The sequence below is a fragment of the Saccopteryx bilineata genome, chromosome 6 (assembly GCF_036850765.1).
Source record: "Saccopteryx bilineata isolate mSacBil1 chromosome 6, mSacBil1_pri_phased_curated, whole genome shotgun sequence".
In the NCBI taxonomy this organism is placed as follows: domain Eukaryota; kingdom Metazoa; phylum Chordata; class Mammalia; order Chiroptera; family Emballonuridae; genus Saccopteryx; species Saccopteryx bilineata.
Genome location: NC_089495.1, coordinates 117,070,601 through 117,094,314, shown reverse-complemented (window position 1 = coordinate 117,094,314; position 23,714 = coordinate 117,070,601). Strand labels below are relative to the sequence as shown.

Here is a 23,714-nt window from a genome sequence, read left to right as displayed (position 1 = left end):
ACTTCTTCAAGAGGACATACAGATGGCCAATAGGCATATGAAAAGATGCTCAATGTCATTAATCATCAGAGAAATGCAAATTAAAACCACAATGAGATACCGCCTCACACCTGTCAGAATGGCGCTCATTAACAAATCAATACACAGTAAGTGCTGGAGAGGGTATGGAGAAAAGTACTACCTATGTTTTGAGTTGTTCTTACATATAAGAATGCTTTTAATTTGAAATTCTGTGTTTCTAAAATGTGTGAAGATTTTGTTTTCATAAATAGATGAACTCTGCCACATGGAATTTTATGTACTCTTGGTTTGCTTAATATGGCCTACCACTGTTGCTACACAACTCCCACATCCTTAAGCAATAGAACCAAATGAAGCTTTGACAAAAGGAAGTGCTAGAATTTATATTTTGCTGGCTGTAGTTGAGTGTATTTCATTTTACAGCTTTTCCATAGGGCGAATAAACACAATTAGATTATGAAGAAAGATAAACTTTGAGCTAAAGTTTAATTGTGATTATCGAAATTCATTAGCGCAATCACAGGCATGTCAGTCCCACATGGGACTGAAGTCTTTGGGGGTGTATGATGACTCACTCAGTGCATTCTCCTGCCTCCTCTGCCTGCACTTGACATGAGTGTCCATGATGCAGGGCGCTTAGGAGAGGAGGAAGGCATTTTCCAGTCTACTCCCCCACTTACCTATCGTGGAACAGTACTAGGCAATGCGTGAAAGGAAATGCGGCACATAGAAGCAGTGCAACGACTTCATCACGGAGTTGTGAGGATAAAATGAGGAAATGTACTTAGATTGCCTGGCATATTGTAAGTGTATGTCAAATTTTGGCTATTATTGCTATCATTATCTCACAATATTTCCTAAGAAAATGAGTTTAAAATACCTCAGTGAATACCTCAGTGAGAAGTAACTCATTTTACATAAAAAACAATGGAGGTATAAATAAAATATCTTACATTTTCATGTGTCAGTTCTACAAGCTTTCCAAGTATTAATTGGTAGGGTAACGAAGAGCCTATAATTAGTTTCAAGATCACCTCTACTTAATATTCTGTTTCAGCTGGAAGGAGAAAGGTTGTCCCAGTTTTGCCATGATAATGCTATACTTTAAATGTGACATGCAGCTGGTTACATCAAAGCTCACAGAACAGGCTCTCAGTCTTCCTGTAGGTAGGCTTCTCCTAAGAGCAAACACTAGCAAAGTGCTACTGTTGCTTCTTTGATAGCTTTAGTTTTTGAAAGCCTGAAACAGGCTCTGCTACCGTCTTCCCTCTTTCTCTCCAAATGGGAAGGAACAAGCACAGAGGAAAGGGTACGCTGGCATAAGCAGACACAGCACAGGACAGGTTTGGGAGTTGTTCAGATGCTCACAGCTCCCTGTCACTCTATTACATGTTTCCAATAAACAACAGTGGAGATAAAAACACAAAAAATCACTCCACTATTTCTGGTTACCACGGTATTCCGGCCTCAATTTTTTTTTTGTCTGCACTTTTCTTGGTTCTTCCTCTTACTCAGAAGGAAAAGAGCACAGTAATGCCACTGGATAAACTAAAACCGAATGTAAGCTCTCACGGGTATGAACCGGGGCTGACCGTCTTTTCATCTCCAGCAACTGGCACAGAGGAGGTGTGCGATTAATGCTTGTGTAAGGACAGAATCCGTGAACGGATAAAATTATTAATTTAAGTAATCACAAACTTTGCAATTTGTGTCTTTTTGCATCTCTCCCCTTATAAATGATGCCCTCAGCTTCGATTATCTTACGAGTACGCTTCCTTCAACACTGCCATATAAGCAAGTTTACAAGAATAATTTTCAAATTCAATGTTAAGGCAGTAGTCAACATATATTTGAAAAACTATCAAATTTGGCAGTAGGTTTTTTTGTGAAGATGGTATATAATTAAATTTACACATTCATATGTTTATCATTTAATGTGCTTTATATCAGTGGTCTCCAACCTCTGGGCTGTAGACCAGTACTGGTCCATGGGCCATTTGGTACCGGTCCGCAGAGGAAGAATAAATAACTTACATTATTTCCGTTTTATTTATATTTAAGTCTGAATGATGTTTTATTTTTAAAAAATGACCAGATTCCCTCTGTTACATCCGTCTGACTCACTCTTGACGCTTATCTCGGTCACATGATACATTTATCCGTCCAACCCCAAAGGCCGGTCTGTGGCCCCAAAAAGGTAGGGGAACACTGCTTTATATCATCACAGTTGGCTACTAATACACTTAATTTTGCCCATTCTTCATGTTTTGTTGTTAAAACTTAAGCATTATGTAGATTATATACTAAAGTAAATAGAGCTAATTTCATTTTAGATATAGTTAACTTATGATGAAAAAGAAAAAAGCTGTAGAAATTGGCACCATGTTGCTGAGTTAAGCTCTCCTCAATTTAAGAATGTAAACTCTTCTCCTGTGTGGGTTACAGACGTTTGTCAGAAAGGGTGTTCAGCTGAAGAATATTCACACTTCACTGCATCCATTTCCATTATCACATTTCAAAGCCTGAAGGCATTATCACTTCCTTTTTTTAAGTAGCATAATAATTCAGGGAAATGGTTATGCTTATCATCATCTGTCAGTCAACAACTCCCGTATTAACAAAATATATTTTTCAACTCAATGAAAGTGTGTGTGTGTGATGTCTTATGCTCATGTCAGTATCAACAGGACGTGGCTTTGTGATGAAACTATTTCATTTATCAGAGAGCACTGACTGGGAAATAGGAACATTCTCTTGACACTTTAATGAGCAGAGGGGTGCTTCCTGATAGAGTCATGTATGCACTGTAATTTAAGAGTAAAGTTCATGTGAGTTTATGTCAATAACTGAAGCTCTAGAATATATATTTTAAGAGATATTTTAGCACACAGTCCCATTTCTATAAGAAAAATCTGTATGAACGGGGGGGGGATTTTTATACCCACTGTTGATTGAATATTGAAATAATAAGTCAATGACAGATTGTTTTATTTTCTGTCTGTCATCTCAAACAAAAAACATAACCTCTAACCTGTACATGGAGTAAATAATCTTGAATCCACAAAGTCTAATCAACTGAGGGGATCAAATAAATTTTACTAATAAAGAGCTTTCATGCTCCTGTGCTCTTTAATTAACTGAGCTAAGACTAAGAATATTATAAATAATAATAAATTATTTTGGTCAAAATAAATGTGCATCTCAAGTTTTAATATTTGACTTGAGATTTTAAGATTTTGATAATTTGAAAATTTAAAGAGATGAAAAAATTTATTACATGAAGAAATGATTTTATATTTATTTAAAGTATTGCTTTTCAGTTTATTAGAATAACTGAATCAAATAATCTCTTACTAGATTTAAGAAATCATACCAAAGACAGTCAGCCCTCAGCTGACAAGTACAGAACTTTGTGTGGTGGCTCTCAGCCAGGTCTCTACTACGTTTAGTGCACTGCACTCTTCCAGCAGCCTCGTGTGTCAATACTGTGTGCTCACTTTAGAGAGCAGGGACAGGGCGCAGGGAGTTCGGGAGACACGTCTAAGATGGTGCAGTAGAATCAGAACTGTACGTGAACATGTTCCACTGACTATCTCTCAATTTCTTCTTTTTTCATTTTTCTAAAATTTACTGGGGGGACACTGGCTAACAAAAGTATAGAAGTTTCAGGTGTGCAATTCTACAACACATCATCTATAAACTGGATTGTATGTTCACCCCTCCCCCCAAGTCAAGTCACCATCCATCACAATTTGTCCCACCTGTCCTCTCCGCCACCTCTCCCCACTCCTTTCCACCAGCAATCACCACTGTTGTCCTCATTTTATTAACTCTCAATTTTAGTTCAGATACAAAGAAAACTAAAAAGGTTTGTAATTCCAGAATTATCCTTTCCCACCATACAGTAAGCATAGTGTAAATGGGAACTGGCGGTAGCATGAGCTTTGGCAAGAGCAAGAAAGCCATTCTAAGTCCTGTCGTTATGCCACCTACATCATCAAAGCCCTGGCAAAACCATGTCTGGTGCTGAGATCTTCTTATTTACTATGTTTCTCAGTTTTGGTTCTTGTCTGCACAATCTTATGAAAACATTGTTATTTTTCCAAGATGCTTTTGTTATATATTCAATGCTACTTAAAAATGAAATAGAGGCCTTGGCCGGTTGGCTCAGTGGTAGAGCGTCAGCCTGGCGTGCAGGAGTCCCGGGTTCGATTCCCGGCCAGGGCACACAGGAGAGGTGCCCATCTGCTTCTCCACCCCTCCCCCTCTCCTTCCTCTCTGTCTCTCTCTTCCCCTCCCGCAGCTGAGGCTCCATTGGAGCAAAGATGGCCTGGGCGCTGGGGATGGCTCTGTGGCCTCTGCCTCAGGTGCTAGAATGGCTCTGGATGCAACAGAGCAATGCCCCAGAGGGGCAGAGCATCGCCCCCTGGTGGGCATGCCAGGTGGATCCTGGTCAGGCGCATGTGGGAGTCTGTCTGACTGCCTCCCCATTTCCAGCTTCGGAAAAATGAAAAAAAAAAAAAAAGAAATAGAAAACCATTGTTTTGTCAATATCACCAGAATGTTGCTTGGGAACTATGCAAGACATGCATTTTATTTTTTTATTCATTTTAGAGAGGAGAGGGAGAGACAGAGAGGAGAGACAGAGAGAGAGAAGAGGGGGAGGAGCTGGAAGCATCACATGTGCCTTGACCAGGCAAGCCCAGGGTTTCGAATCGGCGACCTCAGCATTTCCAGGTTGATGCTTTATCCACTGCGCCACCACAGGTCAGGTAAGACATGCATTTGAAAGCTGAATTATGGACCTAGATCAGATATGGGACACAATATAACCAGGTGTTCTTAGATGTTTAAAACCATTATGCACCCTTCTCATTGCCTCTTAAATGAAGCCATCTAGGTTTACTCAAGAGAGGGAGAGAGCTCCTTCCTTTGTACTGAGCGGGGATCCAAATTTGGTGAGTGTAAAGCAATTTGTAGGAGATGGGCTCTTTATGAAAATGAACATATAAACTATGAACAAAAAATTAGGAGGAATGGATAAGAAAGAGATCTGAAACTGGAGGGGCTTTGGAGCTCCAGCTTCATTAGCTTTGTGGTAAATTCATCATTTAATGGTCATATATTATAATTCCATATATAATAAGCAACCTACTGCCTATTGTTCTACCCCCCCATAACCAATAAATATTCCCTGAGATTCAGGACTATACTTTCATGTCCTCTTAGCATCACCTGGAAAAGCTCCTTTTACATAGTAGTTATGTAGTTATGTGTATAGAAATGTGAAATTTGCTAATTTCTAGGTTATAGAAATTGTAAAGAATAAACTCTCAGATCCATTGTATTTGACACTTTAAAATAGGGAGTTGTTTGCTGATCACCAAATCTACTTGCTTTAGGAAAGAGGAATCCAAATCTCCTCTGGTCCACTCTTATCCCGGCATTCTTAGACAGTGTATTCCTTGACCCAGGTTCCTCCTGTAGCTCTAACCATGGGAAATGATGTATTTTATCCTTCCTAAGAAACATCAGTGACAGATTCTGGGATTTCTGGGAAAGAAAAGTTTTTTCTGTCTTTCTATGAGAGCTACATGGTAAAATGCTCTCTCTTCCTTAAGATAATATGATGTGAGGTCTGGAACTGTTGCAGCCATTTTGCTAATAAAGAGAGTACTTGGAACAGCTGGAGGCCACGTAGGAGAGGGTGAGTGTGCAGCCCACAGTGGGGAAGGCAGAGCAGAGCAACAGAAAGGACCAGGTCCTCAGTGGCATTGTCTGCAACCCTGGAAAAAATCTAGCTGAAAATCAAATGTTCTTTTGAATTTTTCAGTTCTAAGAACTAGTAAGAACCAACACCACTGATGCATTGTTCAAACTAACTAAAGCTGAATTGTCCAAAGCTTGTATTCAAAAGCCCTAACTGATACAACATTGGATTTCATGAAGCCAGTGTTATGTGGGGTGCAGAGAAAGAAATTTTCAATCACTCATTTCATAGCATCTTTGCTTTCTATGAGGTAAAAAATAAAAAACTCATCTGTTGTTCACTGAAACAAATTCTAGGATCACTGACTGCTAAGCATTTTACTTGGGTCTCTGTTTAGAAACAACTTCTTTTGTTATTAGAGATCTTTCAGAATGCTTCTGGTTAATAATATCATTCAAATATTCCAATTCTTCCTTGATCTTTTTAAAGATTAACAAACTCTATTAAAATTTACATTTGTAGTATTAATTATAACTACAAGAATTTCATGAGCCTCTTGGTGCTCATCTCTTCACTGCAAAAATATTGCATTATTAGTAGTTTTCCTTCCAATTATATAATTATACTTCAAATGTCATTTTCCCATTAGGCATATGATATGATATATTTTCATACATTAAACTGTTGTTTATTAATAATTTTTATACAGGATAGTCTTGTGTTTCTAGCCCATTTGTAAGAAGTTCCTATTAAGAAATGCAATGGAGCATGGGAACAATGCGAGAGTAATTTATTAACATATCAAGAGGCTTTAATTTGCTAGCATTTTCCTATCATTCAGTAGACAGAATGTAAAGAACAAATTGCTAAAGTATGGAACATGGTAGAACTGGAAGAAAATGCTATATATAAAGAGCTCATGGGCTCAAATGCTCACAACATGAAGGACTCCAGGTTTGCACGAACATAGTTATAAGCATTTAAGCTGCCTGACTTATGTAGGCTCAGTCTGCTCACCTCTTCTGCCTACTTAACGCTATAGAAAATTAGGAGAGCACATGCACGTCACAAAGGGAGAAGTAAAGCCAAAGGAATACAGATGAAAGAGATAAGGTTTAACAACTTGAGGAATGTTTATATATTCTAGTTAGTATAGAAAGTGACTTCCTCATTTAATTTATGTCATATTTTCTACATAGGCCAAAAATCTGTAATTACTAGCAAACATTTTACCATGGATCTTCTATAAGCCATATTAATCATAATGAAGGTCTTATTTTCTTTGGCGAGGCTAGGGTTTCAAGAACATTTGAGATCTATATCTTAGAGGAGTTGAACATGTGATCTCTTTTTCGGAACAGTCCCCTTTATACTTATTGTCATGAACGCTGGCCTCACAGAGTTCAGGTCATTCTCTGAGTTTTGATCCCAGCCTTGGACTAGACTCTCTCCAAGAAGACTGACATGATGTCTATGGTATTAACTCCTGGACCCCCGTCCACCCAGTACAGTCCCTGACACCTAGAGCGTGTGTGGCAAATATTTGCTGACTCCATTACTGAAAGAATGAATCAATAAATGGAGGGAAAAAGGCACCTTGCTCTATAAACTTCCTTCATCACAATATCCCAGTTGATTTTAAAGAAAAAAAGACCTCCTTCCTTATTGTAAAACTAATCTAAGGTAGCCATAGTAATAGCTTATAAGGTTTTAATATTATGTATAATGCTGCTTGGAAACCTACCTTTAAATTTTTAGTTTTTATTTTTATTAAAATTTATTTTATTTTATTTTAGAGAGAGGAAGGGTGTGTGAAAGAGAGAGAGAGAGAGAGAGAGAGAAACAGTCATCCATTTCTGTATGTCTCCCGACTGGGAATCAAAATGGCAACCTTTGTGTATCAGGACAATGCTCTAATCAATAAGCTATCCAGCCAGGGCTACCTTTAAATCTGATGAGTTAGTTTTGTTTTATTTTACACCCAAAGTTACACCTCAACCTCAACAAGACATGTCAAAAGTGCTTACCATTCAAACATCCTAATTTCTTTTTTTTTTTTCACCTCTCTTTGTTTCTTTTTTTTAAAATTTATTTATTCATTTTAGAGAGGAGAGGGAGAGACAGAGAGAGAGAGAGACAGAGAGACAGAGAGAGAGAGAGAAGAGACAGAGAAGTGGGGGAGGAGCTGGAAGCATCAACTCCCATATGTGCCTTGACCAGGCAAGCCCAGGGTTTCGAACCAGCGACCTCAGCATTTCCAGGTCGACGCTTTATCCACTGCGCCACCACAGGTTAGGCAAAAACATCCTAATTTCAATAAGGAAGTAACAGCATATAGTTATCATTACTTGAAAGAACCCAATGTATATGGCTTATATCAATGATTCACTACATTTCCTTCACAGATATTGTAGTATTAATCAATGCTGTGTGCCAGCCCTATTCTAAGTTCTTTACACTTATTAACCATCCAACCCCACAGCAGCCTTAATATTACTGTCTCCATTGTACAGGTGAAGAAACTGAGGCAAAGAGAAATGAAGTAACCTTGTCTAAGGCCCCAAAGCCAATCAATGGCAGAACTGGGATTTGTGCCCAGGCAGTCGTGCTCTGGAGTTCTTGCTCCTAACCACTCTGTTCATTGGCTCTCATGTTCTCTCTATATCATATAGCAGCTTATCATCTAATTTTGCAGAGAATGATGTTATTTAGATGATCTATAACTAGATTTTCTCTGGAGGAAAGGCCCCATGAGTTACAATGTGTGTGTCTACCCAGGTCTGATTAATTATCTGCACACGGTAAATGGTTAAAGATTTTTGTTCAGTTCAATTACATTGAAAAAATTACTGTATTCATAGCCAAACTGGAATTCAATGGATAGCATTATTATTTTTTTAACCTTCTTGTAACTCTCAGTAAGATGCTGGCTAACTGATCTGTGAGGTTCTTTTAGTACCTAAAATGATTAAAATCAGCATTGAGCTAGCAACTAAGATTGAATAAAAAATTCACATAAAATGAAAGAACTAGAGAGTCAACGACAGATAAGGATATATAAAAATCAGTATGTAGCCTTCACAAACAGGCTAAGAAGTAGTCTATGTGTAGTAATAATAGCTAATACTCATGAAGTGCCTCTGAATGCCAAATATGATGTTACTTTACCATCCACATCATCTGATCTTTACAATTCCATGAGGGAGGAGAGTATCATCATTCTCATAATACAAGCGGGAAACTGAGGCTAATAGGAGGTAGTTTCGGTTCCCATCGCCAGTAAGTAGTGGAACATGGAACTTTGACTTAGGTAAGTCTAGTTTTCAAAGGAGAGAAACGAGGCAAGAGAAGGTGTGCTGAGTTGAAAACCACCTGCAGGGTAATTTTAAGTTGGTTTTAACACATGTTCGCCTGTCCCACGGGGTTTACGCTCCTCTTGTCCACGAGCTCCTCCCCTCCCCCACCACTACCAGCACCCAAACCAAAAATATACACTCAGGTCTTTTAAACTACTCTGAAGTGCTAAACCCAACAACCAAGATGGCAGAAAAGGGAGAAACTCAGAGTGAATGGGTGGAGGCTTCACCTGGCTGAGGTGTACAAACGTCAGGGTCTGGCTCTGATACCATCTCAGCCGACAGAGAAGCTTGTTGGGTTTGGCTCCCAGTCTTTCACTGCATTTCAGAGAGTCTGGTACTACACTTACATTTCCTCTGGAAAATGGGGTGAACTAAACAAAATCTCGCTTTTCGTTCATATCCCCCATTTTGTATTTTTTTTCTTTTCAGTTTTGGGGCCAAATCTTATCAGACTCTTGATAAACTGTTATGCCCAACCTCTTTTCATTATTAAGGTCTCCTACAGTGTACATCTGTGTGTGTGTTATGGTCAAGATAACATGTTTTATCACCTAAGGAACGTATCACAGAAATGATCTATTCTATTTTGTACTAATTTCAGGTTTCTTAATTTGACCTTTCAAACTGGAGATGTCTGAGCAACTTCTCCCTACATGTGCTCTTTCTCAAATACCTATTACGTTTTGTGAACACTAGTACTAATTTATCTTCTTATAGCTTAGTTCTTGTGCTAAAAATGGTTGAGATTTAGGTTCTCACTACAAAAGAGGACAACCAGGTTTACTTTCTTACAAACATTAAATACACAGGTATACTTGAGTAGAGATGATTTTCAACTATAGCCTTATGAAGAAAATTGACTTTCATATATTTAAAAGTTACCTTTGATAGATCCCTGAAGTTTCCTGGAAGAGTCAAGTCTAATTCTTCAGATTCATAGTTTGTTAAAACCCATGGAAACACAGGGTATTGGTTCAGATCATTATACGTTCGTCCTAGTGAAGAAAAAGAGAGATGATAATCTGTATACACCAATTGGTTATGAAATCATTCCTGTTCTTATAATAGATAAGATACCTATTGAATTTCAGAAGAAAAGTAACTCTTTTATTCTTTGAACAGTGTCTTCATTTAATCAAAAGCACTTATAACAATGTGTTTCAAGTGAATTCACTCCATGATAATCAATGAGTAACAACAATTACTTTTTTATAATATAAGCTTGTATAGAGGCTATTGTTTATCATGATTGATTTCTCTTCTCCCTGGGCCACACTACATTTCTCAGCCCCCATTACTAGTAGCTGTGGCCATGGGAATTCGCACTAATCGGCAGAAGGTGAGCAGATGTGACCTGTGTCTCTTCTAGGTTTGGCCCGCTGAGACTGGCCATGTGGGTGCCCAATGCTCATCTCTCTTCCTCTGACTATTCTGAAGGTAACATTGCCACGGTGGATGTACAGCTCTTTTGGTCAGGGATCCTGAAAGTGACCGTGGAGGAGTCAGTTACCCTGCTGACCTGCACCCCCGCGTGTGAGGGTATCCTCCTATAATGAGTATATATTTAAAAATTACATTCCTAGTATACAGAATAGGATATTGAGCTTTTGTCAAGAAACAATGTAGGTATACAGATCATATATTGTAGAAATGTACACTTGAAACCTATATAATTATATTAACCAAAGTCACCCCAATAAACAATTTGAAAAGAATCAATGTAGAGAATTTGCAGAAGTACTCTGAAGTCAGTCTGAAAAAGTAGAGAGGGGGATGCCATATGCTTTCTTTCACTCCTTTAAGTTCAGTTTTCTTTTTGTGCTACACTGTTTCACTTTACTGAAGAGCTGCTGCTGCACCTTAGGGTGACTGCGCCGTTGTGGTGGTGCGGGTTGTTTTGATCGAGTTTCAAGAGGCACACTGAAGCACAGAGGAGAGCCTACCAGGAGCACAGCAGTGGCTCACTCTCACAGACCCGTCCTGGGATCACACATGACCAGATGAAAATAAAAGAATTGCTATTAAAAAACCAGACTCCAAAGAAAACTTTTGTCAGGATTATATTTTGTAAAAGTGCATAATAACCTGATCATGAGCAGACAACTTTCTAAATTTCCATTCAAGTTCATATACTGTAACTACTTCCCTGGCGTTTAGTGATATGAATTTATCTAGTGTGCCTTAGTGCACACACAACAGACAACATCACAATAACAGAGATATGCATAATTATCTTGTTCCTCATCAAGTATTGAGATCAAATGATACCTACTCTTAACGCAACTATGAATGTGACTGTAAAATAGGGAAAACAAGCTCCACTCTGAGGAAGAACAAAATCTGCTATTGTAAACATAAATCAAATTCATTCATTTATTTAGTAAACACTTATTGGGTGACTGTTTATGAATCTGAATGTTACAACAAGAGTAAATATTGCTTTGAATATGTAAATGTGAGTATGTTTGTGTCGTGTATGCAGGTAGTTGACAGAGAGCAGGGTGTTGCTTCCATCTCGCACCTCCTGGAAGGAGGTGAAAGCAAGTCCGTGTTTCCCCCCGTGCAGACAGACATGTTAGGGACAACATGCGTCTCTGCTGACCTCTCTGCCTCCTCACCTGTCTGTAAAGTCATGAATGTAGGTCTGGGGTTCTGTGTGTAAATCTCTGCTTATTGGCACATACTGTTTACCAGATACATGATTTTTGAAGCAATAAATATAGTACACATATGTAAGAATGAACCAGATTTTAACAGAAGAACAAGCACAGGCCAAAGGAAGAAGGAAAACTACAGGACAGTGTCTTTGGAGGATGAGAGTGCACGAAAGCATGTACACTGACACCGAACTACACTGGGAATGTGTGTGTTAAGCTAGAAGGAAATGTCAGCGCTGGATAGTTCAGCCAGTGATATACCTGCTCTACGTCTACATCTGTTGTGAAAATAATATGAATGAGAGTACACAAGAATTTAGATCCTTTGTTTGTGTATGTGACAGATAGAAGGCCAGTTAGGGACAGACAGACAGGAAGGGAGAGAGATAAGAAGCATCAATTCTTTGTTGCAGCTCCTTATTTGTTCATTGATTGCTTTCTCATATGTGCCTTGATGGGGGGGTGAGGTACGGCAGACCAAGTGACCTCTTGCTCAAGCCAGTGACTTCGGGCTCAAGCTGGTGAGCCTCGCTCAGACCAGATGAGCCTGTGCTCAAGCTGGCGACTCCGCGATTTTGAACCTGGGTCCTCCGCCTCCCAGTCCGATGCTCTATCCACTGCACCACTGCCTAGTCAGGCTTGGATCCTTTATTAAAGGCTTTTGTACACAAAAATGTTCTGCTAAGACAGTATCATTGTAGATTACAAAATGTAACATTCTCAGTATTTAAATTTATTATTGATATTGCATTTATATGGTAACCTAGGACACCCGATTACCTCAGTAGTTTTTCTCCACGTGTGTGTGTGTGTGTGTATATATATATATATACACAGAGAAAACAGATTGGCAAGACAGAGCTATTTCTGAATCCTATATAGGCCCATGGCATATTTAATGCCCCACCATTTTCTTGGCTACCACGTAAAAATCTGTAGATTTTAACAAAAAAATAGGTCTCCTGTAATGTCGGTGGCCGAGGCCAGGCAGGTTCACATTGGATTCAGGATGGTAGAAGAACTGCAGAGCCAGAAAGGGTTGGGCCATTTCGTTTAATAAAGTTTCACAATAGTGGACAAGCACACAGGGAGGGAAAACAGTCTCTCAGGCAAACAAACAGCAAAATGGCCCCTCCCAGTGGCGGGCAGGCAATCCTCGCATCTGCAGTGCCCTTGAGCGCAAGCACCCATAGCCGTATATAGGCCACACACACATGGCACTGCCATGTGCTCACACACTAATCAGGCAAAGGGCTTGCAGCCAGTAAACCAGCGAGCAAGCCTAACACAGCTGCTCCACATTCCACCCCTTTAGAGTCGCTCTCTTCACCATCTACATGACAGGAAACAGACTACAGCAACAGCAAAAGTTACACAATAATTACAAAGGTGCCCTTCACAGTGTCTCCCTGAGCACTTTGCCCAGGATGTCACCTGGAGGCCCACCTCTAACCCCCTACCCCATGGTAGGTAGGATGGCCTGTATAGTCCAGGGCTGTGTCCATGGAAACCATACAGTGTCCGTAGTACACCTCTGCAACTGGATGAGAACCAGTGCAGGAGGGCCTCCACAGGTGCTACGGGCCCCTACCCCCATCAGGGTCTCTCATAACTGTCCACGAGCGATGTGTCCATCCATCAAGGGAGCTGGTGCTGCCCTCTGGTCACAGCCCAAGAGTCAGTCCATGATACACAGCCCCGCTGTCTGTGCAGATCACCAAGGTAAAGGTCCATTACAGGCAACTGGCCGTACAGCTCTTTATTAACGGACCTCAGCACCTTTCCATAGTGTGCTGTCCATTAACCACAAGCCTGATCCAACCCCACAACAAGGTCACAGGGCCTGGTGGGTCAAACACATTCAAGGCCTGTGTCACCTTAATAGTTCTCTTAGCCACTGCTGTAAACAAAAGCACCTGCTGCACATTAGAAGGGGACCAGTGCATTGTCAATTTCACATGGGCCTCTGGCCCCACCCACCTCTGCTGGATGGGTCCCTCACCCTTCCCCTATTCCACCTGGGACAACGGGTCTGGAGATCCTGCAACCTGAACACCAGCCATTTTCCTGGCAGATGCCGGAGCCACCCGCTTCCCCCGCTTTTTCAGAAGCTGGAACCTCTGTTCTGACGCAAGCTGCTGCCAAAGCTCCAAAAAGACCTTATTAGGTTTGCCATCTAATTTCTCCCTATCTGCCCCGGCCGCAATAAAACCTACCTATATCTGTGTTCAGGTAACTTTCACAGGCCCGTTTCTCTTACTAGTGTGTGTGTGTGTGGGGGGGGGGGGGGGGCAGCAGCCCTCACAGCCTTTCGGTCCATCTCTGTTCCAGAGACCATGGTGCTATCCACTCCTACATCCACCAACATCATGCAGGGTGCCAGGGGCTCAGTGGGTTTCTGCCCGAATTTCATCCCCAGCTCCATCAGCTCTGCCTGGGTATAGGGCTGGACCACAGAGTGCTCCACCACCTGGGGAGGAGGCTGTGGTTGCTCCTGAGGGACTCTTTGCTGCTGGGATTTTACCTTCTCGGGGAACACCAGCCAGGCTCTGAGTCTGTGGATGGCAGTTGCAATCCAATTATCCCCCTCAGAAGAGGAGAAGTCAGAAATACCTGTTCCCGCTGACTCAGAGCCACTCTGCTGGCAGAAATGCAGCTCCATCTTCTGCACCCACTTCAGCTCCTGTGGCTGCCGGCTCTTGGCCTGAACCCGACTCTCGAGCTCCTGAACCCACAGTTGTTTCTCCAACAGCCATTGCTACCAATATTCAGCTTCCAGGGCAAATTGCAACCCATGAACCTGTAAAACTCTTTGTCCAGAGACCGCTCCAGTTCCAGGCACCGTTGGCGCTCAGTATGCAGCTCATGCTGGAGCTTTCGACCTCGCTCAGCTTCTCACAAAAAGCTCTTGGTTTCTTCTCGTAGGATTGTAAAAACACCCAGCCCATAGTCCTCACCAGGGAGCCACTGGGAACAGCCACTCCTCTCTATTCCACCCCTCAAGGATGTCAGCGGCTCCATACCAACCTGCTCTGAACCCTGCCCACTACGCCAGATTTAACACCAGTGGCCGAGGCCAGGTAGGTCCGCATTGGATTAGGGCAGATGGTAGAGAAACTGCAGAGCTGGAAAGCGTTGGGCCATTCCATTTAAAAAAGTCTCACAATGGTGGACAAGCACACAGGCAGAAGAAACTGCTTCCCAGGCAAACAGACAGCAAAATGGCCCCTCACAGGGGCAGGCAGGAAATCCACACATCTACAATCTCCCTGAGGGCAAGCACCCATAGACTTATATAGGCCACACTCACGTGGTGCTGCCACGTGCTCACACACTAATCAGGCAAAGGGCTTGCAGCTGGTAAACCAGCAAGCAAGCCTAACACAGCTGCCCCACATCTTCCAATATTTATGAGAATATTTTTTATAGAATAATGGTGATATTCTTTATAACATGTTTATATTATTATATACATAAATTAATGGCTGAAAATTAGATACCATATTGTTTTTAAATTTTCTGATGAAGTTTGATAATTTATATATTAAGGGAAAACTGTCAAAATAAATAAAACTCAAATTACATTTACTCAATACTTTAATGTACCATAAAAATACAAATAGCATAAAAATAGAGACCATATTAGAAGACATTAGCCTTTTAAGATAAATTATTTTCAAATAACGAAAAAGATATAAAGGTACTTCTGGAAAAACAGAAAGGTTGGAAAGCTCGTCTCTGGAGTAGAACCCAGACTGACGGACGGGCACCCAGCGCACGGCGACCACCACTCCTGTGCTTCCTCCAGTTCACTTCTCATAGGGTTTTGAAGGTTTGTTGAAAATAAATACTAAGGACATTTTAGTAATTTTTAAATTACTAAAGCTTATAGATCCTTAATTCTAATAAACACAATACACTATAAATAAATGTACTTACTCGGTTACATTAAATAAAATGTCCACATAAAAAGCCTTGCAGCACCAACAGTCAATATATGCTTTTGATTTGAATTAAAAACACACTGTGCGCTTAAGAAGCACATGGTTGAACAGAATGAGTAAATGGAACTTGGCGATTTTGCATTCCTGAATTTCAGCTATGAATTAGCACGACTACTTTAATATCTGACTGAATGCCTTTGTGAAATGAAAAGGAGTACTGTTCACTAAGTTAACCAACAAAGTGAAGAATTTCCAGAGTCATACCTGTCATTTTCTGGCACTTCTGGGAACTTATTTGTCCTTTGCATTGTTTTTAAATGTTTTAGAATACTTTACATTTAGTAAATAACCTTGCGCTATAATTGGTAGGGTTCTTTCCTCTTCTAGCAGTAGTGAGTGTTGATTTTTTTTTTTACCAACTATGTTTATAAGGATTTATCTTAGATGATGAGTATTAAATATTGCAAAACTATGACACTAATCTACTCCAGCAATAACAGGGAAGCGCAGTAAATGAGATCTCAGAAACACTGGATATGTTTCTTCACTTAAAAAAAAAACTTTTTAATTAAACCATCCAATTTAATGTTTTTATATGGTACTTTGGTTTGAAGGTAACGTGATCTACAGACAGCTGACAAAGAAATTATAACTGCAATTCCTTGGTGAAAATGTTAATGACAGCAAAATATTGTTTAATTAGATGATTGCAGCATCTGGACTAACACTCTTTAAGAGCGATGTTCCTGTGCTTGTCTGCTTCTTCACACTTTACAGACATTTTGTCATCTCTAGGTCATTAGGAAAGAATTTTTAATGATTTTTCTAGAAGCAAGTAGTTCAAGTTACATCTAATTAGATGACAATAATAAGCCCAACACATGCAGTAGCTAAATATATACATAATTAACCAAGGAAGGGCTTGTACATCACGGAGGAAAAAAGTGGAAAATGCTAAACAGGAGAAAAAGGTTGGGGTTGGGAAGTTGTGTTGAATTCGTTAGCTGATCATATGAAAAACCTTAAAAAAAAACCCTCAACCTAACGGGATCATTTATATGAAGCTGTATTAGCAATCACTCTGCTATTTTTTAAATGCAAGAATATCAGGTTTCAACATCTTGTTCATAGTATTACCTAATAAGGTATAAAAATGGGACGTATGTTGTACTTTTCACACTAGAATGAACAGAAATAGGCTTAACATCCAGGACTCTGAGGTTGCAACCATATTTTTAGTCAAACTCTAAGCTTCACTAAAATTTATTTACCTAACTTCCCAAAACTTAATGTTCCCTGAAAATTAAAAAAAAAGTGTTTCAAAATAGTGAAATAAATTACACCATGGTCCTAAGTTAGACTTTTATGTAGTTTTAAAAATCATGCTTTGAAAGAATACTCAGTGAAACAGAAAAGCCGAATCCTGGCTCTGCAGCAGCCCCAGTGCGCCGCCACAGGAGAGGAGAAGGAGAACGCCATCGACATGCTGCCTCGGGTATTTATGGCAGGCTTAGCAGCAATTTGATTTTATTTTTAATGGCTATCCCTGCTCTTCCTCTTTGTGTCTAATTCTATCATAGTATACACACTATGAATGTAGAGGTCATATCCCCCTCTTTATTTTCATTTTTATTTTTAACTTACTGTGTTGACATGATTTCAAATGTCCCACTCAATATTAACACCATCTACAGAACATATCATGCCCCCATGCAGCACGCAAAGTCTCCTTCCACTCCTATTCCCCAATCTGCCCTCCTCTGCCTACCTCCACCCCCCTTTCCCTCTGGCTATTGCTGCCCTTTGTCTGTATCTATGAGTTATATATATGGGATTTTGGCTAATTCCTTCACCTTCTTTGATTCTGTCCCCTCTTCCCTCTTCCCTCTGACAACTGTCCATCTGTTCCCTGTGACCCTGCCTCTGTTTCTGTTTTGTTCCTCAGTTTTTTGTGTTCCACCTGTAAGTGAGATGATATGGCATTTATCTTTCTTTGACTGGCTTTTCCCACTTAGCATAATAATCCTCAGGTACATTCATGCTGTTTTAAAAGGTAAGATTTTCTTCTTTTTATGGCTGCATAGTACTCCATTGTGTAAATGTACTACTATGGCTTTTTACATACTCATCCACTGAAGGACATTTGGGCTGTTTCCAGATCTTGGCTATTGCAAACAACGCTGCAATAAACATGGGGGTGCATATCTTCTTCCGAATTAGTATTTTAGAATTCTTAGATCAGTGATTTAATTTTTAATTACACTTCCATATGTCCAATTTCCTATAATGAGCATTTATTAAATTTATAAATAGAACAAAAATAAAAGCCATGGAAACATTTATGGGTTTTTAGGGGTCTTAAATTTTTTTTTTAAATTTACTAAGTGTCTTTACAAAATTTATATACATATAGTAACATGTGTGGTTATGTGCAATTATGTATCTAATTAAAATCACATGAGGGTCTAATAATGCATTAATACTCTGACACTGCTGCCATATACCTTATAGACTGTCTGATTTTTAAAAGCATCCTGAAAGGAGAAAGCAAAATTGGTGCAGTATGACCTCAAAAAACGGAGAGCAAGAAATGGGTCGTAAAATGTGCTTTGTGTTTCATGTTAATTTTTGTTACATGAAAAGTAAATGTTTATTTACTTTTTATAATATTTATGAATAAATAAACTCTTTTCATAGAAAATGTTAATTTAAGTCACATTGACCTATATTTTTAAAAATGTGAGGCCAGAAAAGATTGCTTCATCTTCTCAATCAGATGCCAATTCTGTAGTATTCTCTTGGACCCAGGGAATTTAAAGAATCCCTCATCCAGTGATTTTTGTGAATTTACATAAAGGATAGCAAAACCATGCAAACACAAAGCATAATTATTAAAATCAGTTCAATCTGATAGGTATTTACTGAAGAATTGTTTCCTTAGTGACCTCATAAACTCCTTGGAGAGATAAGGTGTAGACACAGACATAAATGCTAAGGGCACACCACCACCAGCGCTCAAATGTATGAACAGACAGCGTTACGGAAGATGGGAATGCTACAGAAGGTGAGTAATTATTATACGTTTTTTTAAAAGAGGACAGATGTACTGCAGTGGTTCTCAATATGTGGAACCGGGCCCAGTGGCATTGGCACCTCCTGGAGCCTTGTCAGCAACAAAGATTCTTGAGCCCACCCCGACCTACTGAATCAGGAGCTCCGGGGATGAGGCACCGGACCTGGGTTTCAGCGAGCCCTCCAGTGATGTGAGAACGACACGTGCCCTAGAGGAGATGTTGGTGGCGATGTTGCTAGCGGTGTGGCTGGTGCTGCTCAACCAGGTCCCTCTCTAGGGGTCCCCATCATCAAAAGAGAGCCCTCTCACCCAAGGTCCCATCTCCTTATCTAATCACGGCCCAGTGGAGGTCAATAAGTCCTGTCCACCTTGCCTCAAGGCAAGACATCTCTGAAGTACTACCCCAGTTCCAGGCTCCCTGTGGGATCTGAGGCCTTTGCTACAACTAATCTGTCTTTCTTCCCAGCTCTATTTTCTTCACTTCTCCACAGATATTCATTCCAAAGACACTCTCCAGTATACTGCCCACATGCAACCCTCTGTCTCAGAGTCTCCTTCTCTGGATCCAAGACCTAGCTGAGAAGAATACTGGGTTCCACATTAGAAATGGTAATTCCAGGCCCGCTTTTAGTATCTATATGAGCCATGACAGTTAATGAACTTTAGAAGCTTCTTTAAATGGAATTGTTTAAAACCATTAACTGTTTAGATTTTTAAGGCAGTTAGTAGATTAAAGCTGATGCCTAGAGGTGCAATTGGATGGTACTTACAAGTAGGGTGACGTCCAGTATAGTAGTTGGGTAATGCTCTAGAACCAAACTTGCTAACTTAGAATCCTGACTCCGTGACTTACTGGACAAGTTTTTTAACTTCTCTGTTCCTTATTGCCTCACCTGTGAACTGGGGATAAGACTAGAAACTAACTCTTGGGTTACTGTTGGGATTAATTGCTCAATTGGTTTAACAATTATTTACTATTTTTTCTGAATGTTGCCATTAATAATAAAGATATGTTTCAAAAAAATAATAAAACCCAATAAGAAATAATAACAATAGTATTTATATTTTCTAAATCTTGGTATTATGGATAATTAAAGAAATGTTTAAAACAAACTATGATAAGATATAAGCCAACGATTTCTTGGCTTTGGATTACTTGAGAAGTTTGTCAATAAGCATACTAATATCCTTTCAAGAAATGAAAAAATCTTAAATTTCAGTCATTTGACTTATTAGTCTACTGCTCACAAAAATTAGGGGATATTTCAAAATGAAGCTATAAAATATCCTTAATTTTTGTGAGCAGTATATTTACTGAACAATAACTGTGTTCTTAAAACTCTGCTCTGTAAAATGATTATTTAGTGGAACTTTGTTGGTAAAAGTGATATTGGTACAATTTAACACCTTTATCTGCTCTTTATTCCAAGATCCTCAGAGAACTCTGAAAAGTATTACAGTTATAAGTGATGACTAGATAACACAGTATTCCCCACAAATCAGGAAAAAAGGCAATTCTAATTACTTCCCTAACAAGTATTCGATCTTGTCTTTAGTAAAACTTCTTTATTAATCTGACACCCAAATCTTCAATGCTGGTGCTCAGGACAAAATGATTATCCTACTTAAAACTTCAGGATGATGACAAAGGAAGAATTAGCAGGATTATAGCCAGGGACAGTGTCTCAGGATGTTTACTTTATATTAATAACCTTTTTCAAGTGTCATTCTACTTCTGTATAAAGGTCCATTTTGCTAGGATAATCGTCTGTGTATGACAAAACCCTTTGAATTCATTTAAAGCCCATCTATTTTATGAAGTTTCTTTTGACTGGATTATCTCATCCTAATCTCCAACTTCTCTAAACTTTTATTACAGGTAATGGCACTTAATTGCATGCTTTCTTGTGTGTTCTAAATATTTCTATATGCAAACTCTGTATTGATAATTGGATCTTAAATGGCTAGAGCAAAGGTGCTCAGATATTATACATCAGAAACAACTAGAAAACTAGTTTAAATGCAGACCTCAGGGGCTAAACCCAAAGTTTCTGATCCAGGAGGTTCAAGGAAGGGTCTGAGAATTTACATCTCTAACAATTCCACAGTGATGCTGACACTGCAGGCCAGGGGCCTGCCAGCCATTCAACTGTAGAACAGTATAGTGACTTCTACTTTTTGTGTAATGACATCACACTTCCCTCTGTTATTTACTTCTCTCTCTCTCTCCTCTCTCTTTCTCTTACTCTCATTCTCTCTCTCTCTCTCTCTCTTTTCCATACCTGCTGCCACTAATCTAATCCAACTCTTCATCCCACATTTTATTTTTTCTTAGAATACCCTCTGCTTACTTTCTAGTGAATTCTTACTCATATCTCAATTTCCAATTAACTCTCACCTATGAGAAGCCTTCCCTGATCTCTCAGGTATAAGTAATGTCTCCAAATCTGTGACTAAAATGACTTTGTATATTCTTCCATTTCAATAATGATCACTATTTACTGGGACTGCTGTTGTACATGTACGTTTCCCTGATGATACTATATAATCTCTTCAAAGGCAGAAACTATACTTTTCTCTCCTCTGCAGTGTGGGTGTCAAATAGAGTGTGCATTCAGTTACCACTTACTAAAAGGGTGAACAAGCTGACTTGGTATCTAGAGTCTCGTCAAACTCCCCTACCAGCTCTCCCTAACTTTCTAATTCATGCCAGACACAGTCCTCAGTTTAATTGTACTAAAAAATCCAGACTGCATTCCCTTCAACTCCAAAACTATACTAATTCCCAAAAGCCCAAGCTAGGGCTCTTTATAATCTGCCTCTTACCTATTGCTCCAATATTATCTCCATTATTCTTTGTTTTGGCCAAGATGTGATACCCACCTCCACTGAACACATCGTACATATCCAGTTGCAGACATTTGTAAGCTCTGCCTTTGTCTCCCCAAACACATTGTTAAATTCCTCTACCCTGCTTCGCTCCTACAGTGATCACTCTCTATAGCACTTTCAGTTCTTAATACAGCTGCCTAAAATGCTCTCTTCTTTGGGTGTACTTCATTTTCCCTTCCAGTTGTAAGAGTTTGGAGTTTCTATCCTTTTTTTATAGTGTGTTTTATCCTGCTATCTACAGTAGACAGGTATTAGTGTTTAGTTATAGTTATTGTAAAGAAAATACACCAAAAATTCTTTAAAAATAATTCAGTGGCCTGAACATTCTTTATGTCATCAAATAAAACAGACTCAATGATTCAAAAGAAAGTAAGAAGACACTTAAATATCCCTCGTGGTGTGCATGTTCTGGCTCAGAAACTCAAAGACCATCCCAACCAAAGAACATCTCCACCGCTCAGGTGTAGCTTTGGAAGAGGTCACAGTGTTATCTCCATTCAGGCTGCAATGTCTCCAGAGCTAGACAGGGAAACTCCCAGAAACCAATAGGCATGAAGTGGGTGGTGGTTATGGGTAGTACTGTACCATGTTGTGGGAAATAGATCTGACACCAGTAAAAAGTAGTGGGAAGGGATGGAATCTAGAAGAGTCTTTCAAAGCAGTCAACTAGATAACACTTCATCCAGAGAGAGAGAAAGAATCCCATCTTAGAATAGCAGAACTGTTTAACAGGAATGCCAGCTCCACTGGAAACTGAGTTGGGCATGAGGTATGTTACCTAGTCTTCAAGTTCACATCCAACAACACCATTTCTAGCACAGCCAAAGAAAAAGATCATACACCCATCTGCGACATATGGTAGACAATAAATCTTGATAGATTTTTCAAGAGAAAATAACAAAAATCTGAACAGCAAAATTGAAAAAATACTGCATAGAATGCAAGAAAAAATTATCCTGAACAAATCAGGTGAAGAACCATGTATCTGAAAATAATACACTGTATTAACAACAGAACTTTTTGATAGAGTCTGAGTCCTTCTTTTATGCAAAAAATATAGAAACTCCAAAAAAAAAAAATTTATTTATGGATTCTGGGTAGTAAATTATATTGACAAAAATAAGCAATAAATGAGGAGGAAATTGAGTTAAGGTGTTTATCTTATATAAGAGTGATTAAAAATGTTGATTCCTTTTTGATTCAAAAATAAAATACACTTTATAGGGTAAAAAACCTAAAATATATCTCTAGGATAATTAATCGCAAGATGCCTACCTTCTAAGTCACCAAAAAAAAAAAAATCAGGCAAAAATGTACTAATACAATAATAAAAACCAAAACAATACAAAAGGGAAGAAAAAATTAAAACTGATGATAAAAGACTGAACATATCAGTTATTACAACAGAGGTCAACATATTAAACATGACAACTGAAAGATGACGGGTCCGAGACAAGCCAGAGGTGGAATCCCAGCATGCAGGGGTCTAAGATTCTAGCCCCTTCTGCCCCAGAAGCTATACTCCTACTGCAGTGTGCTGTTGACATAAATATCCTAATGAGATTAAGTCCTTCACATTTCAGATATTCAAGTTTCTTTAGTCTATAGGTGTAAATAACATGTGCCAATTAACTAGTATAACACTTTCCTTTTATCTTTGAACTACTAAATAGATTTAAGATATATATGAATTATGTGAACTGATATATGAATATATATATAAAATGTGTCAAGATATCAGAAGATATATGTAGACAATGGAGATGTGGATATAAAATATATAATAAAATTTTACATGTTTAATAAGATAGTTGTTTGGTTCTTCCTATAGTATATTATTAGTAATGCAATAACATTACATTACTTATTAAATGACTGAAATACAAAAACATTTCAAACAACTTTTTAAACCCTTTTTGTTGACATATTGAATACTTCTATTTATTTAATACATATATCATCCATAGTTAATATATACCTATCATGTTTATATTCACATGTATCTGATAGATTTGCAAGGATCAGTATTACACAGTAATCCTTTTAAGTGACGGTTCT

General features: G+C 39.0%; 1 protein-coding gene across 5 annotated transcripts in view; it reads right to left on the bottom strand.

The window, feature by feature from the left end:
- NBEA (neurobeachin) overlaps nucleotides 1–23,714 on the bottom strand; it is a 740,071-nt gene that overhangs the window by 123,467 nt on the left and 592,890 nt on the right. For all 5 annotated transcript variants that reach the window (XM_066236595.1, XM_066236597.1, XM_066236598.1 and 2 more), the window contains one exon: nucleotides 9,973–10,085. In XM_066236595.1, the coding sequence (XP_066092692.1) occupies nucleotides 9,973–10,085 (113 nt within the window). The remainder of the gene's footprint in view (nucleotides 1–9,972; nucleotides 10,086–23,714) is intronic.